The following is an 18,770-nucleotide window of genomic DNA, read 5'->3' as shown; positions in this document are numbered from 1 at the left end:
ATATTTCCTGTAGTTCCTAAGTAAACTTGTCAAAACTGAACTGACTGCAGACTCAGTTAGACTTTGAGGCGATAATGCTGCCACTGATTTATGAGTGTGAGTATCAGCATCAGGGTGGCAGACTTCACAGAACTCCAACATAGAAATGAGCAGGCACAAAAGTACTTATTTTTAAGATCACGTTTGGGTTAGACTGAGTCTTAGACAGAGAGGGCCCTTTGTCTATGAACCTTTCCTATGACTGTATGCTTTGTATGTGAAAACATTGTTTACAGATTCAAGGTGAAAGTCAATACAATGAAGTAGAAGGTAAAAGCAACCTCCTTGCTATTTCCTTTTTGGCACAGGCCATGAATACACTGCAATGCAGTTAATCAGCTCTTACATAATGGGATCCTGGAGGACAAGGACAATGAGAACAATCATGTGGGAACATTTGGTATGGGAACATTTACCCACAATTTTTACATTTTTTGTAGGAAATTAAGCTGTGATTCTGTGATTGAAGAGTGTTAAAGAACTCCCCTCAAATGCCTAACACTTAGACTTAAATATCTGTGTGTGGAGCATAAGGCTACAATAAAAATAATTAATCAGAGCAGGGCAGTAGCTAGAGATACACTTTTAACCCACTCTCCATATGGACCAGGAATGCTGGTGTGTCCCACGTAATGTCTGGACATGGTAATCTCCAAAAAATGCAAGGCCATCAATGGCCTGCTTGAGATGTTTTTATTTTACCTGTTGTCCTGAGATGAACTGTTGCTTTGTCATGACAGGTCCCTTTAGGACATCACCTGCCCCCTTGTTCTGGTTATTGGAACAGTAATGATCATCAGCAATAGTGATTTGCTCATTTTCTTCAGCTTCCAGCTGGCTCTGGTTGAAACGCAATGAACCTTTCAGGATATCCTTGATCTGTTGTTGAATAGGAAAGAAAAGGATATAACTTAAAAACTGGGAGGAACTCTAAATTTTCTAAAGCTCTATGCAGACTGCTTTCATACACCATTGCCCCAAAATATTTGCTTTGAAAATATAGGAAGCAAGTCAATATTCATACCTATATTGGCTAAAGATAGAAATAACAGAAATGTGGTTTCTGTTAGAGTCTGGAGAACAACTATGCAGGAAATCTAAAGAGAATAAAACTGTTAAGATTACTCCCTGCCTCATTATAGGTTTAACATATGTCACATTGCTCTTCATAAAATGTATTCTGAGGGAGCAGAGGGCAGTATAATCAGAGCTACAGATGCTCAGTGGCATTCTCATTTTATGTAGGTAGTATTTTTTTCTTTAATTCAAAGATATTCAAGCACTGTCACAATGAAATAATGGGGACACAGGCATAGTTGTTGTCTACCAAGTACATCTGGCATTAAGAAAAATGATAGCATGGCTTAAGTCCAGCACTTGGTGTTGCACTTCTTTAGTTTTGATCTGAGGCCTCCAAAGCTTCCACAGGAGCAAACACTGCGCAAATTGTTTGAACTCTTTATAGCTTAGTTTTATCGTTACAAATAAAAATACACCACAAGGTTTGATGCACCAGTAAAACAGCTACAAGAAGACAAAACAGCAATATACAAAAAGAATAAACAGGAGACAAAAAGGAGAAAGGATTAATAGCTCTGAAGAGCACAAGAAAGTTAAGCTATGCAATAGTAATACCTGCTTCAAACCAGCCAAGGAAACCAGAATTTCATCTTCTTTTTCCAAGCGTTCTTGCAAAATGACTTCCTGAATATTTCCTGTAACATCAAAAGAAAGATAAAGAGAGAAAACATCCTAAATAAACTCAAACGTGCTGTTACTTACTGCTGACTGATGCTTTCAAAACAAACTTCTGTGACCTGCAAACACAATTCTGTATCCAAACCTAGAGATTGACAACCTTATTATCTGCAGAGGTGAGGCCAGCCTGAGCCTGGAACTGCTGCCAGGAAGCCTCCAGCAACGCTCTGCTCCTGCAGGACTTCTGTTTGCCCTGTACACCAAGGAACTCAGGCTACTACTGGCCCCTAGAAGACCACACCAGCCTCTGTGTTACATACATTTTAAGTTTTGAACTTAAAAATGCTTTGGAAAACATTCAAAAACAGAGAAATCTGATGTGTCTCATGGAAAGATTTAGGTAGAAGCCCAGCAATCTTCATCTTGATTCTGTGGCCCCTGCGGATGCTAGAATACTCTTCTTTATAGAAGGACTACAAGAAGTTGAACTCCTCTTCTACTCTCTTCTTTTAGGTAAAAGACCCAGGCCCGAGCAAAACTTATCTGACAGAAGGAGCAGTGCAGTACCAACACTTTGGGAGACTCTTGCCTTCCATACCCACAGCATGGTTTTTCAAGGACGCATTTCACTATCCTGGTATAGAGTGTTTGCAGGAAGACAACCCCAGGCAATTCCACACTCCAACACAGCCCAGAGAAACTAACACTCCAATAACTCTGCAGACTCACTTCATTCTCTGGCCTCCCAGCTCCTGCTTTCTGACTCTTTAAGAAAACAGCAAGGATTCCTAGAGACAGATTGGCAGAACGAGATTGTTATCTGTCAACTGAAAATGACAGGATACTCCTTCGTTGCCACTCCTGTCTTACACACACAGACTGAGCCCAAAGCCCTCAGTGACACTCCTTTGGGAAGAATGCTTTGCTGCTCATGAGTATGTGTATCCCATGGACTTCACAATTAGAGCTTTGTACAATTAATCCACACCTGCATTGCATTTGTTTGTCTTTAACAACATCCTGCATGTTCAGGGCCCAAATCAGTGAAAAGCCACAACTGCTGTTAACAGATGATCCTGACAAGGACAAATATGATGACACTGCCAACTCTGACACAATATGAAGTTTCAAGTAAAAGCATCGAGTAATTTGGTATGAGTTTTGTGTTTACAGAAAAAATATCAATATAATGAGATGTGGGAGACAGAACAAGAAGAAAGATTAGAAGCAGAGAGGTAGATTTAAAACTCGCGTATAAACACAAGTTTGAAATTGAGTCGGGGCCAGAAATCAGTAATGGGTATAAAGGAGGAACAGAAAGGGTGAAGAGGAGAAAGGAACCACGCCTAAGTACTAAGTGAACCGCTAAAAAGCAATCTGAGACACAGAAGGAATGAAAGAGTCTAGAACCATGAAAGGCAGCAGCTGACAAAAGTCAAGGTGATGTGATCAAGGTCAAGAGTATCAGTGAAGGTGCCATAACTCAGCTTTGCATAAGCAGCCCGCCTGAACAAGGAGATCTATGCTCACATTATTTAGCACACTTTATTTACTATACTACAGTGGCAATGTCCTGCAGCAATGTTGTACAATTGTCAAATTGTTGTACAATTGAACAATTTTACATGAGAAAGACACTGCATTATGAAGGCCAGAAATAATAAAAAACCAGATCTTTCTGCAAATATATAGCATCTTGAATTGAGAAAATCCATAATTATTGCAACATTTTACTTGCTTTTTTATTTTATATCTAAATTATCTATTTCCTCAATTTGGTAAGTAAAATATATTAATATTTATTTATAAAATAATAACTTACATTCTGTTTTCCACTGTTTCAAAGAATGCATGATTTCCTTCTTTTAAAAGGTCCATAATTTGAAACATCAGAAGTCCAAAGCCTTCATAGGCAGGACAGCCATGACTGACCACAGCCTGAATCACTGAATTCAACTGTCTTTTCAATTTCTCAACATTAGAAAGGAAAGTATTCCATAGTGTGTGATCCCCACATAAATTAAACCATACATTAAAAAACTAGAGCATGCACATGAACCAAGCAGATGAACCAAGATAACAATTCAAAGCAAACCTTCAACCTGTTGAAGACTAAATGAAAGAAATATAAAAAAATTGAGAGAACAAGAGCAAGAAAACAAAAGCTGAAAGGTATTCCACATGACGTGGAAATACTCTACTATTATTACTGACCTTTAGAGATGTTTTGTGAATCAGTATTTAAAAAAAGAAGGAAAATAATTTATCATCACTGTAAAACACAGCTGAAACTGTGTTTGATGAGCCAGTACATTGAGAAGTTTTTTAAAAAAAATTATGAATGGAATATGATAGTTACCCAATAGTAAAAATTAACAGAAATGTTTGTATCACCACATATTTACTTTAGCAAGATTAATGCCAGATTTTAATATTAGTTTCAGAGGAAAAAAGAAAAAAAACTTTTAGGAGCAAAAAGGTAGGAAATACAGCCAATAAGCAGCAACTGAGGCATAAAGGCATAAATTGGGTTGTCCTTCTCTCGGGCAATGAGAGGAAGGTAGAATTCCTTGTGGAATTGGCAATGAATCCTTCTCTTAAATATGTCCTTGAACTGCACATGGCTTCTAATCTGCTGCCCTCATCTCTTTTGAATGCAAAGTTTTTTAACTTTCAAATAAGTGGAACCCAAATATGCCACTGTTCATTCTTCTTCCCTGGCTAGTGAGTAGGGAGGAATTAAGAAAAATAATCCTTAGATGACTGAAGCATACAGGCAATATGATTTTGCATGAGTGCCTCCTTGATCACATCCTTCTGCTGGGACCCCCCTTTGAAATCCACGTGGACTGGAAAGAGAGGTGAGAAGAAGAGGAGGGATAGGAGGAAAGTTGGTTTGTGCTCTGCAGCTGCTGTCCTGTGAATGGCTGTGTCAGGGCACAGCATCCTCACTGGGGGACTCTCATCCAGGGTTTTCCCACTGCTGGGGGGACCTCATAGGGCAGTCAGTTGCTGAGATCAAGAGGGAAAACAAGCTCTCAAGTGCCGACAAATGCTTGTTTTACCTTTCTGTATCTCAAAAGGCACCCTTGCAACTGGAAATACTTTAAAAGATACTATTTCAAGACTGCTATATTGATATATATATTGATATAATATTACTCACCTGAAGGACTTTTACTTTAAGCTGAGATGTATAATGTAATTATTCTACCTTCATAGGAGATGCTGTGTGAGAGAGAAGTGCTTCATGTATATGAATGAATTGGCCACATATTGATTTTTTTTCCTAATCTGCTGCTCTATATCAGTATATCAGTACCTCACAGCTGTTTTTTTTTTAATAAAAAAGTAACTATCTTTAAAAAACCCTGCAGATGTCAAATTGGAAGTGAAAACACCTTCTTACCTTTAAAAAAACCCCATTGAAACAATGAATCAGATTATGTGATTTCTATATTATTCAAAACTGAGTCCAGTTTGATTCTGTGCTATAAATATCCATTTGCTGGGATAGCTGTTGTTATTCAAAAGTTATCACAATCCAATTGTACAGAGAAAACTAAGGTTAAGATCAAATATTCCTGACTGCCTTGTTTGTTTTGTTTTCTTTCTTTCAAGATTTCATTTAGCTGATGCCAACTGTTTTCTGCAGAAAAAGACAGTATTTCTTTATTCAAAGAAGTTCTTAGTAGAGGAAAACAAAAAGCGAATTTTACAACTTCTCACCTGGCGATCAGAGCACTGCTGTGAGATGTACAAGATACCAGACTGCTATTACAAGACTCTGGATTTGTTTCAAAATAGTGCTAACAAACGTCTATCACAAAATGAACTGTCATACCCTGACTGTGAGCCTGACTAAGCCTCAGAAATACCAGAGCTGTTAAACCAGTTGTTCTCTTCAGAAGTCAGCAACATTATCCACTTTGATGGATGCCCTCAAACCAGATTCACATCTCAAAGGATGACTTTTATATAATGGATTAGAATTAATTTTGTGTACTTATTCTTAAATGAGCAGACCTGTTTAAGTTTGATAGATACCAGACCAGTAAATCAATAATTACTTCCTGAATGAAACTGTGATCAGCTGTCTTGATATACTTTAAATCCAACTACAACTACAGACCAGGAAGATGCAAATGATTGCATTCATGTTCTTTTTTTAAAAAATGTGGGGGAAAATTGTGGCAGGTAGTGAATTCATTAGCAACAGTTGAAACAGCTAAAAATTAAGATGAAATATATTTTTTATTTCTTGCTCTTACAGTTATGGCAAATTGTGAATCACTTCACATGCACACTCAGTGTAGAAGTACTTTAAAAAATCACAATTTCTATTCCCTTCCCCTAAATTAATTGCTAAATTTTAAACTGAAGACATGCTATCTATAGCAATGAAAGAGGAAAAACATCCACAGCAGCTTCTAGCAGGAAAATTAGATAAAGCTTATGCTCTCTGATGATTGAAATGCTCTATATTGCATGATGGTGTGAGCAGTCACTGCCTGAATTCCCAGGCCAGGGAAAGGGGCTATTCAAAACATCCCTCTGAGTGTGGAAAAGCTGTTAGGCTTGGCATAATTATTTTAGAGACTTATTAAATAAAGTAACTTGCACTGAAAATTTTGCTTGCATTCAATACAGATTTTGCAAGAAACCCAACCACCCAACCAGAGCTGCACTAAATTAATGGGAAAACTTGTCTGCTGTAGACAAGGTCCCCTCAGGCATCTCTTCAAGTCCATCCATCCAGAAGACAAATCTGCACCCCTTCCCTTCCACTGAGGAGGTGGGAGACAAACACCCTGCCAGATGAAGGCACAAAGCACACTTGACGTAAAATCAGATGGACGCAGAGAAAACCAAACTTCTCTGAGGTTTTGTTTTTTCTCACTGCTGCTTTAGCAGCACATCTCCCTCCTAATGATTTCTATTTTAAGCTGGTCTCCGTGGGGCCTTTCCAGGAAGATGACTCCTGCTGAGGGGAGCTAACTCAAAATAGCTGCAAGCTGTATTACGAAAGCTGCTTTTCTACTACTAGCTCCTGATCAATGACTTGTGAACAAGTAACAGGGCCACAATCATGTTAAATCGACTTTTTTCACCCTTGTTTTCACTACTGAGAAGAGAGCTCAAACTCAGAATGCAGAAGTACCTTCCCACTTCCATCGTAGGCAGGAGCAAGGAGAGAACTGAGGGTATTACTACACCTCTTTATTTTTCCGAAACAGAAAAGCCAAAAGTGTTCCTATACATGTCAAGGCACAGCCAACTCTCCGGACTCATATTTCAGTACTGTTGTATGATTGTCTTTATGAAATCAGGGTTTACAGAAAATGTTTCCAACGTTCCCTTTGCAATATACTAGTGACAGCAAGACTGCCTTCTCAAGTACATTAAGGGGCTAGGAGGACAAACTGGGACTTTAGCTTCTGATAATCAGTCCTTCTTCCTTGTCATAATAAATACTGTTTTCCTACCTGAACTTGGTCTGATGAGCACAAAAATGAACCCTAGACCTTAACACTGCTTTGTGGCCTTTCTAGAAAGACTATGCTGTATGGCATAGTGATATTGCTGTTTAATAATGCAACTCAGGATGTTTCCAACTACTGCATTTTCCTTCCAGCATTAAAAATACAAATGAGAGGAGTTAAATTCCATTCTGAAACAACAGTGTTTGTGATCTAAGTGTTGATGAAGGCAACACTGCTAAGTAGCCTTTCATTTACCTCACTGTGAATGCCAACACTTCTAGTAACAATCACACGTTATATTAAAAACACCACTTAGCAACATTTGAGTCTTAAAGAACTTGAGATCCTAAAAATCTGAAATTATCTGTGAAACACTGCATTCTTCATGTCATTCATTTGAATATAAATTATTTATACAGTGTTGAATATAAGTGATGTATTTATACTTCTGATGCACGTGTTGTGCAGAGCACCAACACTTCAATATTTGAAGTGTGGTAATGCTTGTGACATCATAGAAACAGTAGTAAAAAGTTACCAATCATCAACCCATAGCAGGGCACAGAACTGCAGATGTACAAAGAAGGAGACTGGTAGGGTAATGAAGTAATTTTGTCCATCTATTGCTCAAAGATACAATCAATTCTTAGCTGTGAACTTTAATTTACACACAGTAAGCAGATTATGCTTAGCATATACCTTACATCTGTGTATTTATGGAAATAATGGGGAAACCAACAATTTAGTCCTACAACAATTTTGCTTCTGCTAAGGTTTTACTTCCTTAAAGCTGGAAGAGAAACCAACACCTAAGAGAAACAGAGGAAAGGAAAGGGAAAGGAAAGGAAAGGAAAGGAAAGGAAAGGAAAGGAAAGGAAAGGAAAGGAAAGGAAAGGAAAGGAAAGGAAAGGAAAGGAAAGGAAAGGAAAGGAAAGGAAAGGAAAGGAAAGGAAAGGAAAGGAAAGGAAAGGAAAGGAAAGGAAAGGAAAGGAAAGGAAAGGAAAGGAAAGGAAAGGAAAGGAAAGGAAAGGAAAGGGTGGCTTGCCAGTGTACTTCAGTATAAGAGAGACGCTCGCTGAGCAGCAGGGAGGAAGCAACGGGAATCCACTGAAAGTTGCAAGGAAAGCTGTTAACCAGGTAATGAGGGGCTGTGTAAGCTTCATTATTTTAATCTCCTTTTCAGTCAGACTACTGGGATGAAAGCATCTGTAGGTGCCTACCACAGCTGGACTTTCAGGACTGGCACAGTTGCTATAGAAAGAAAGGAGGCTCGCTCTGAGTTGAACCAGTTGTTTCTGACCTTAAAAGCTACCCTTAAGTGACACAAAGGTGGTTAAAATCCATGGAAAATGAAGAATTACACTTTTATTCTTCATATGTTAAAAAAAAAAATATATATATAATATATGTATCTGTAAAATGACCAGAAGTGACAGTCTGAAAGTAAGTCTGTACAACAAATATTTGTTGTATACTATGCTATACAACAAATACTCATTTCCCAGTAAGCATTCCTACATTTGATTTAATAAATTTGCTAATGTTCTTTCTTTATATGCTGTTTTTGTAGGTTATTTTACACCATTATTCTGAACCAAATACAGCAATCCCTTAGACTCATGGGCCTGTGTTTGATGTGGCCTTTTATATTGATAGCATTTCTAATCACACTGGATGTATAAACCATGGATTATTTTATTTATGTCCCAAGCATAAGAGAACTCATTTAATGCATTTACTTCCTCAACAAATGCGGAAGTATTTCATTTCAGCACAGGGCAGCAAAATAATTTCCATTTAATTTTACGGAAATGTCATAACCTTTCATCTCATCACATGAACATAAAGCAAGAATTCAGTACTATCTTGCACATTTAACAAGCACCGTGTCCAGATCTATATTGGGCAGTACGTCAATCCCTAAATACTGAGCATTAAATCAACTTCCTCCTCTCCTTTCTCCATTGTAAATGATCCTTAAAATAAAATAGATCCTTATAACAATTGCACTGACTGATAAAAGAGGAAGGAATCAAATCAGTCTAATTAAACCTTTAAAAGTACTATTTCACACAACAACTAAAATTATATTAGCAGCTATATCCTGTAAGTTTCTATTTCTTTATTTTAGTATTTTTTTCTTCCTTGCTCATGGTGCTTGCAATAATCACAGTGAAAAGGTGGCTTTGAACTGTTTTTAATAAGTCTTCCAAGTAATATTTGTCTGGAAGATGTCAGGAAGTGCTAGTGAGTATACAAGTGCCAGCACTACTTGATGTTTGTGGCAGGGATGTCCTGTGATCCCATCCACAAAACTCTCAAAAGATTGGTTTTAATTTTTCTTGTTACCATGATGACGTAATTTCTGGGCATTTTGTAAATACATGCAGTTTTTTACAGGCTACCTATGAAAGCTGAAAGCTGACATGCCATTCCAAAGGCAGGATGCTGGTGGTGTTTAGAAGGATGTGAGATGAAAACTTCACTTTTTCCGCGTCCCTTCCATAATCCACAATGGAAGGGCAGAGATGTATTGAAATACTGGTGAAGGACATAGCAACATATTACGGATAGCAGGAGTGAAATTGGAAAATGCACCACTAGCAAAAGCCAACAGCCCTGGATGGGAAGCTCAGAGAAGGATTTATTTGCTTTGGCTTAGTGAAGCCATGATGCTTTACTAGATGTGGGTCAGACCGAAGAGGTTTTTGTGATGTTGCCTCCAAGACAAGAAGTGATTTAAAGACCTGGATATTGAGCAACATATTTCTGAGACCCACCTGAATCTCCCTCTGGCAGCTGGTTCAAGTTAAGCAGTAACAGTATGAAGGTGAAATTAATAAAACCAGGCAGACTTATGTTTCCTCTGTATAATTGGGTACCTCCGCACATATTTCTAGGGTGTTGTGCAGAACCCTGTGAGCTCACTCTGCAGAATTGGTATGAATCCTCAGGGTTTATTAGCTGAGGCTCTGTGTAGAAGGAAAGCAGCTAAATTGCTTCTGAATTTCAGCTAGCCAGGGAAGCAACCTTCTGCATTTACATAGTGCTGCCCTTAAGCAAAAGCAAGTGGGGAATGACCTTAGTTTCTCTACTTTTATAACCTGATAAATTGCCCATCAAAAAAAATAGTTTCTATATAAAGATCTCCATATCCAAGTTAATACTGAACCAATGTTCCTTTAAATTGCTTCTCATGAGAAGGACTTCCTGTGCTACTTATGTAATTACTTGGTAAACTTTCCCACACTTGGAGGTCCAAAATCATGTTAGAAACAAATGGTAGGTTCTTCTGTCTGAGACAGTGGTGATGGATTGGTTCCTGTCCCATATAAAGAGACAACACTTTGAAATTCAGCACTTTTCTTTCTGGAACAAAACTGTCAAGTTAATATAGAACCTCCACAATCTCTCATATTGATACTTGCCTACAGAGGGGGAGGGCTGATATTTCTCCAGGGCTTTAATTCACTTTTTTGTTAAGAAGCTGCACTTTAATTGTGGGCCAGTGTGGACACGGTCCAAACCCTAAAGATACTGGAATAGCAGATGGTGTCAGATGACAGTGTCATTGGCTGGTGTCACCTGAACTGCCATCTAACAGGCTTGAGCCTGGGATGTAACAAAGGTTTGCTCTTTGAGACACTCCAGACATGTTGAAAAAACATCTCAAACTCATTCCCATGTCCAGTGTGAAGGACAAGGGAGGAATCTTCCAGCAGATACTATAAGGCCCTCTGAATGCTGTTTGTGGGCATGTCTTAGACATGTTTTTCATTATATACTCTAAGACATCATACAGATGTCACATTTACCAGTTACCAGGAAAAAAAATCTTTTTCTGAATGTGCTTGCTAGCTTGATGCTTTTATTTTCACATAGTGCAAGAAAGGAGGAAACAATCAAAATTCTTCAAAAAAGAAGTAGCATTATGACAGGTAATAAAATTGTAATACTTAAATGGTGTATTACAGCTTTCTGAATCATTGAGCCTTGAGGAATTTATGTGCACTAACAGTAGAGTATCTCTCAGAAGGAAAAATGCTTAAGAATTTTACCATATTTCTGAAATCACCAGTGACAGTATTATTTCCTGAAAAAGGCTAGTGCTTGTGAAAAAGTAACACCAAGAAACTGTATCTGTGATGATGCTGGAGCAGTGATAGCTACGACAACTATATTTTTTCACTACGAGCTGAGTAATATTCTGCATTTATTTTGTGAACAAAGCCACATGACAGGTTTACAAGTTTGGATGTACCTTCATTTCAATAATGAAAAATTGAACACAGGATTTTTTCTTTTTTTGAAAGCTATGACAAGCTTGTGAAAACAGGTGGGAGAAACAGCAAAATCTGCTTCCCTGTATTGCCATTTTACATACCTAAATTTTGACATTTATCCTTGGAGGTGTTAAAAGGAATTTCCCCTGAGCAGTACTCCAGTGGTTAAGGGAGAGAGGGAAGAAAAGTAAAGATCTTTCTAATGCACAGCCCTAAGATGGAGAACAAGATCACAAAATTACTTTCCTCCATTTTAATAATGAACCCCATATTTCTAATTTCTACCCATAGCACTAAGTAGCAATATTTCAGAACCATCATTCATTGCCATGGTAACATGCCCCGATATTACAAGCAGTTAATTATGTCGTTGCCATGTTGTAGACTATGGGGTTTATTTACAGAAGGAGATAAACATTTAATGAAAGCATCTCTGAACATATGAACAAAATAAAAACTGCCATTCTGTCCCTCATATTCAAAACAGTATAGATAATTTCATGGTTATTTTGATATTTTCTCAGCTACAACACATCATCTTTGTAATGAAGTAACTGCATCCGACTGTCATCTGGATTCCCCTTGTAAGGGAAAGAACCTGAGAAAAGACAGCCAAAAAATCCTCAACTGTCTCATTATAAACCACATAAAGAATATTCTGTAATTGTTTGATATTGTGATAATTTTGTGGCAAATGATCACTGGATATGCATTTTTATAAGCCCAAATTAACATTGTTTTGTTATAACATGACCTGCAAATGCAATGCATTCTACAAGAAATAGACTATTGGTTGAGTAATAATGTCTGAAAAGGCAGGTTTACAGCATCAATCTAAAAAAAGGAAGGTTTTTAAGAATAAGCACTTAAATTTTATTAAATTTAAAAGGCAGGCCCAACTGCTTGACTGACATATTTGTAATTCACAGAAACGTTGTCTCTTTGCTGAGAGAATTAGTTCTGTAAGACTCCCCAGCTTTTATAAATTTGCACGTTTTTATCAACAGTTTAGACAACCATTAAGTATATGATGGTTATACCTGCAGTTAGAAGGGCAGAAGAAAACTGAGTACATCACAGAGTTACCTGAATTATTCAGCTAAAATGCCAAATGGCAAGAAGTGAATTTTAATATTGTCAAATACAAGGAACATAGGCAGAAATAAACATTTCCTGATTTTACCCCCAGGATAAATGCCTCTGTTTAGAAAGCTGTGGTTCACCAAATTTTAAAGGTCATAACATATTATCACCTCAAACTATCACTGTATCAAAGAGCCCTAATGTGATGCTGCATTACAAATGTTTAAAAAGAGCAATGCCACAGGAGAGTAGAGAGATGACCTTACCCGCGCTAAGTAACCACTTTCCTGGGCCCAGTGCTGGTACACCATGTCCTGATACAATTAACCCACTTGAAAAGACATATGAAAATCCTGAAGAATTTAAAGGAAGACAATAAAAATGATCTGGTCTAAAAAGTAACTCACATAAAATAAAATGTAGTGCTCTACTAAGCGAAGACAGTGCTGAGAGATTACTTTATCACTGCATATAGGTAAGTTAAATGAGGATTTTCAACTTTGTTATTAAAAATGCTACATGAGCCAATAGCTGGGTGATGAAGTCAGAAAAATTCAGCCCAAGAGGAAGAAGTAATATCCTTGAAGTTAAGTGTTTGACAGTTTATAAGAGGAGTGATATAACTCATCTGCTCCGCAGTTTCTGAAACAAAGCCATTTTCATGGGTAAATGGATACCTGGGGGACAGTTAGATGTAGGAGTCCCTGCTAACTTTTCCCTTTAGAAATAACCAGATATGCTCTTGGGTTTTATTTTGCTGCCCTTCTCTGAAGCCCTGAGCAGTGTATGGACTCTGGAGACATTCCTCAGGGGGTGTTCTATGATGCACCAGAGAATCCAGAATCCATTTTCTAGCACATCCTGCTGGAATTTTCCACATCAGTAAGAATTGTGGTGTTTTTTTTTTTTTTTCTGCCTTCATGTGGATCATCTGCTGGCTGATTTGGGCATACCCAAACTCATAAATTTGCTACAAGTGTAGAAGCTGTGAAGGTTGGTGGTGTCTCTGTCTCTCTTGTGCTGTTTATTACTCGTAACTGTTAATCTCTATAGGATATAAGGATATATGACAAGTTTACAAAGTTAATAGTCCATGATGTTGACAAGACATGCAGGAATATTGCGGAGAAGTACAGGGAGTAGACATGGAGGAGACTAGGCTGGCAGGCTCTGAGAGTGTTGCAGGGGTGTCACAATACACCCAAGACACCCCACAGCCAAAGCACTATGTGGGATGGCTTTCCTTGTCCTGTGAGGGTAACAAACCACTCCACACTGCTCCTGGGAGACCACTGGCCCTAAATGCTTTTGTTTCCAATATGTTTGGGAAAAAGAATTTAACTCCTAGATACAATCACCAATCATAAGGTTTCAGTTCATGAATCCAGTGCTGAAAGGCAGACTGCTTCAAGGAGCTTTGTCTGGGTTTATTCTGATTCCTGGTGCAGCTATAGTTGGTGAAGTGTTTATGCTTGGAACTGATACCCTTGCTAAATACTCCTTGTCCTCTTTCCCACAGGAAAGAAACTTCAGTTTTTCTTTTTGACACAGCAATCTTTTCCCCATCATTTCAGCAGCTAATAATTTATCCCTTTGCTTGCTTCTAATCTCATCATTAGTCATGTGCCTTCACAAAAGCAATACAATACATCAGACTAAAGCTGTCAGGGTTAGAGGTTTAGACTTGGCTTTTCAAGGCTGTAATTCCCAACTTTCAAGCAATACAGTATTTATAACTTTTCCTAGGTTTGTAACAGTGGCTAGTAAAACACCCACATGAAAGAAAATACAATTACAATATGGTTTTCACATTTGAACTTTCTGGCCTGACAAACTTAGATATCACATGCTTAGTTCTAACTACTGAAATCTTCAACTTTAATTTACTTTGCTCAAATATTGCAGGCCATAAATAAATCTTAAAATTATTGCAGTTTCCCCCTGATTTCTCAATAATGGTGCTTTTCCACATAACTAAATACACCAACATTTAGAGTTCAGCTCAACATAGTTTAAAACCACCACTGTTATCAAAACTTGGTTAAAAATATTTATGCTTGATGTGAGAATTTTTTTTGTTTACTTTCTCTTCTAAGATTTGTCTTGGCAATATGTAGGCAGAATTTCAGACTGGAGTATTTGTGGATTCTGTTCCCAGTGTATTGACTTTTATCTTACTATATTTCTTCTGTTCTGAGAAAAATATAAAACTATCCAGCCTACAGTAACATTTTAACATATCAAAGGTAATCATAGATTATAAAAATGTTACATTTAATGGAAGTATATGAATATTATACAACTATCACTACACACATTAAGTATCACTGTGGGACTGTTGAACTGCAAGTGGACTTCCAGTCTGTAAGTTCACATGGTTTGAGCTCCAACAAGTCTCTTATAATACAAGAAATCAAAGACATATGTGCTTCTTATTAGTATCATCAGTGGCTATCCTACTCCCACGTTTAAAAGTGTGACAGAATAAAGATACAGAGGCTGGCAGCATCTGATAGAATAACTGAGTACATCAATTCGATCTTTATCATGGCTTATAAAATAATATGCACTGTACTACATAAATATTGTTTTAGTTCTAATACAAACACTGAAAGAGCCTTTGCAAAGGTTTACAGGTTAATTCAAGGTACTGCACTTACCAAGATGCGTGTTCATCATCTTTGCACAATATTTACACATGGCTTCCAAATCATTTAGCTGTCCTTGTAGGAATGAAATCTGGGCCTCTAATTCTTCCTCCTACAATGAAGATATTTTTAGCATTAAAACCCCCAAAATTTCTATAATGCAGACTAAAAGTAGTAGGTTAATGCTTGACATGCTTAGACCTCTTTTAACATTTTCTATTCCTTTGTTCTTGGAAAATTTTGTCACTTCATGGAAATAGGGTTTGGTTTTAATCTCTCAGTGTTTAATAGTACTACTCTTTTTCTTTTCCTAAGGAATTAAATAAAAATCTATCTACATTGACCTCAGAAAGGTTAATGATTCAGGATTCTTTTATAGACCAGTTACCTGGTTTCACTTGTGCAAACACAGTACCACAGCATTGGCTGAAAAAACCCACCAAATGTGAAAAATTTTGATTTCTTTTAGAGTAACTTCCTCAGCTATTCCTTTGAAACCCTTTTTTTATTTTGAATTTCAAGAGACATATTTTATGAGACCTAGTATTGCATCTCAAGGATGCATTACTGCTATATATTTTGGCACATTTATTTTTGTAATCATCCATCATCCTCTATCTCTATTTAATCCCTACACTTGTCTTCACAGCAACTTCACTTTCAGACACCATCATACATAATATTAAAGTGAAAACTATTTTTAACACACATAGTGTAAAGCAGCTACTCTAAATTACCAAGTTAAGGTTAAAAAAATATGCATCAAGTATAATTTAAAATAGGAATTAAAAATTGATTTTAAAGCCCAAGAGAAGCATTAGTATCCAGCCATGGATACATGCCCTGTCAATGCAATGGGAACTACCTCAGCTAAGAATTCCTCTTTGAATGTCTTTGTTTGCTGGTTTACAAATCCATCCAGGCTTGACTTTGAAGACCATATTACAGAGGAAGGCCACCACTCCTTTGGAAAAATTCCTTCAAAGCTAAGTCACAAGCAGTATTAAGCAGGCTTTTGTTTAAGTATGCAATTGAATTAAAGATATTCAGAGAAAGCCAAAGTAACTTTTTAGCCTCCTGTTTTTCTTTGGAGCTTTGCAGTTCTATCACAGTCTTGTTTGATGGAGATCACTGAGCATTAGAGAGTGAATTACTTTTCAAATGAAAAAAAACCCCAAAACTGATCAGCAAGAATAAATAGAATGTCAGTCTTGATTTAAAGGTATAAGTGATCTTAATCTCCACCAGAAACCAAGTCAGAACAAAGTAAAGGAAACTTTGCACTAATATATCATAAATTCAAAAGCAATTGATGAATAAAAAGCAATGTAACTGTAGTATTATCACTTTATCACTTTTTGCCTACAAGATTTTCCCTTGCACCTAATAGATATGAAATATTTTTTCCTTGCTATTTCTTAAAATTATATACTCTCACCTTTTTCTTCTTATCCTCATACTTAGACCACTTAGACCAAAAAGGGATTTTTGCCAATTTAGAATTGCTGAGTGACCTCATTCAAAGTCTGCAGTTCTGTCACGGCCTGTACGAGCACATCTGCATTGACATTTCTATTCAAGAGATGTTCCTGCAGAAGACCATTTCTAGTACAAACAGCTATTGACTGCAAGAAATAATCTACCATAAATTTTAAACTACCACTGGCACTGAAAGTGCAGCCGTAAGATAGGGAAAAGTGAAAATATTTGAGTATTTCTACAAAAATAACACAATCAAATTCTAAAATCATTAGCCAGTAATTGAACCCCAGTTTATCTCCTACAGGTGAATAAGAAAATTTAACTTCTTGTAATAAATATTTCCATGTCTCCTAGACTATTTTTTTCTTATTTGTAGGTAAGAACTGCAGTAAATTGATCTTGAAATGCTTTTGGACAGCTGAATCCATCCAAACAGAGTCTGAAACTGACCTTTTCAGTTATACAACAGTACCTCTTCTCTTGGCAAGCGAGAGCAGTGCTGATTAAACTACGTCCCCTGTTCTTTCCGCTTGCTGGGAACCAGCATGGGGAGGAGCACTGTTCAGCAGACTCAGCAGGCACAAAGCAGGGAGCTGTGGTCAGGAAGTCACAGACAGTGCAAGAGGTCTCCTTTCCAAGCGGGAAATCTTGCACAAGGCTAAATGAACTTGGAGCTCCTGACTTATTTGGCAACTGTGGGAAGGGCACCAAGGAGTGCTGGCAGTGGGATGGGCAAACAGGCAAGACAGTGAACTTGGCACTTGACACACAAGAGACCCAGGGCTGTTTGCACAATTAGACAACACCCAAATGGTGATGACTTGCTACAAGATGTAATCTCCACCTCTGCTGTCACCAGCGGTGCTGTAACAACCTCTGTGTAGACTCTGAGAGTGAGCTCCCTGATGGGGGCTTTGCTCTGTTGTGGTTACACAGCAGCAGGTGAGGAGTTGTAAGAAGAGGCAGGTGTGTTTATTGCATTGGGGTGACTGACAGGTGATTGACAAGATCTTTCCAGGTGTTAAACTTTATGCAACAGACAGGAAAGGTGCAACTGAGGCAAGATACAGTGGGAAGAAGGCATACACTGGTACGAGGGACAGAACTGTGAACTTGTGACTTCTGGCAGCAGAAGGATAAGAACATGCTCCCTCAGAGGAAGAATTCAGGTTGGACACTTTATCAGAGCACTACCAAGGGAAAGTGATGTGACAAAGTGACAGTGTGTGGCTGGTGACTCTTCAAGCCTGACTTGTCACCTAGGGAGGTTTTTTGCTTGTTTGTAGCCTTCGTTTGCAGTGTTACAAAAGACTGTTTGGGGTCACCTAATGTTCTGACTTTTTTCCTGCTTATTCATGCATTCACCAAAGACAGGGTGATGTAAAATCATTTTAGTTCAAAAGTGACTGTAGGGCTCCTGAGCAAGGGTGAAGGGGACAGGAACCCCTCTGATGTTTCTCTTCAATCCTATGGCAAAAGGGAAAAGCCTGGAGAGCAGCAGGTGTATACCAGGGAGGCCACATATGTTTACATACTTGCTGGCATTAGCTGGGTTTCAACTATTTTGCTTGTTGCTCCCAGTTTGATGAGGACAGACAACTTAGAGAACAGGTCTACCTGGCAAAGATGGGGAAGAAATCTTTGTGAACAGACTTGCTAATCTAGAGGGAGGGGAGGACTTTGCCACAGAACAGGGACTTAACCCAGATATACATGAGGAATAGGCACATACAGACAAGGTAGGCAGAAGGTCCACTCAGCTGAGTAACAAGCTTCCTAATGAACTGAAATGGGAAAAGCACATATGGAGGTGGAAATGGTGGAAATCGAGAGCACATGTGTGGAAACAATGGCAGGAAACAAAGGACAAGCACACAATCATTGTTTGGGCACATGAACAAAACTAGGAAGGACAAAACCCCATCTGGAGCAAAAATTAATGGGGGACATCAAGGGGTAACAAGAAGTAATCTTATAAGTATGCAGAGCAGCAAAAGAACATTCAAGAAAAATGGTCTATTGCTAACAAAGGGAGATAAGACAATGACACGTGG

The 18,770-nt window shown here is 37.9% G+C and overlaps 1 protein-coding gene across 3 annotated transcripts in view; it reads right to left on the bottom strand.

The window, feature by feature from the left end:
• Nucleotides 1-18,770, bottom strand: part of TBC1D5 (TBC1 domain family member 5) — a 286,443-nt gene that overhangs the window by 9,997 nt on the left and 257,676 nt on the right. For all 3 annotated transcript variants that reach the window (XM_031057620.1, XM_014307329.2, XM_031057619.1), the window contains 3 exons: nucleotides 15,247-15,346; nucleotides 1,675-1,754; nucleotides 742-918 (listed from right to left, as the gene is read on the bottom strand). In XM_031057620.1, the coding sequence (XP_030913480.1) occupies nucleotides 742-918; nucleotides 1,675-1,754; nucleotides 15,247-15,346 (357 nt within the window). The remainder of the gene's footprint in view (nucleotides 1-741; nucleotides 919-1,674; nucleotides 1,755-15,246; nucleotides 15,347-18,770) is intronic.

The sequence above is a fragment of the Geospiza fortis genome, unplaced genomic scaffold, assembly GCF_000277835.1.
Source record: "Geospiza fortis unplaced genomic scaffold, GeoFor_1.0 scaffold95, whole genome shotgun sequence".
NCBI lineage: Eukaryota > Metazoa > Chordata > Aves > Passeriformes > Thraupidae > Geospiza > Geospiza fortis.
This window is presented reverse-complemented; position numbering and strand designations above follow the sequence as displayed.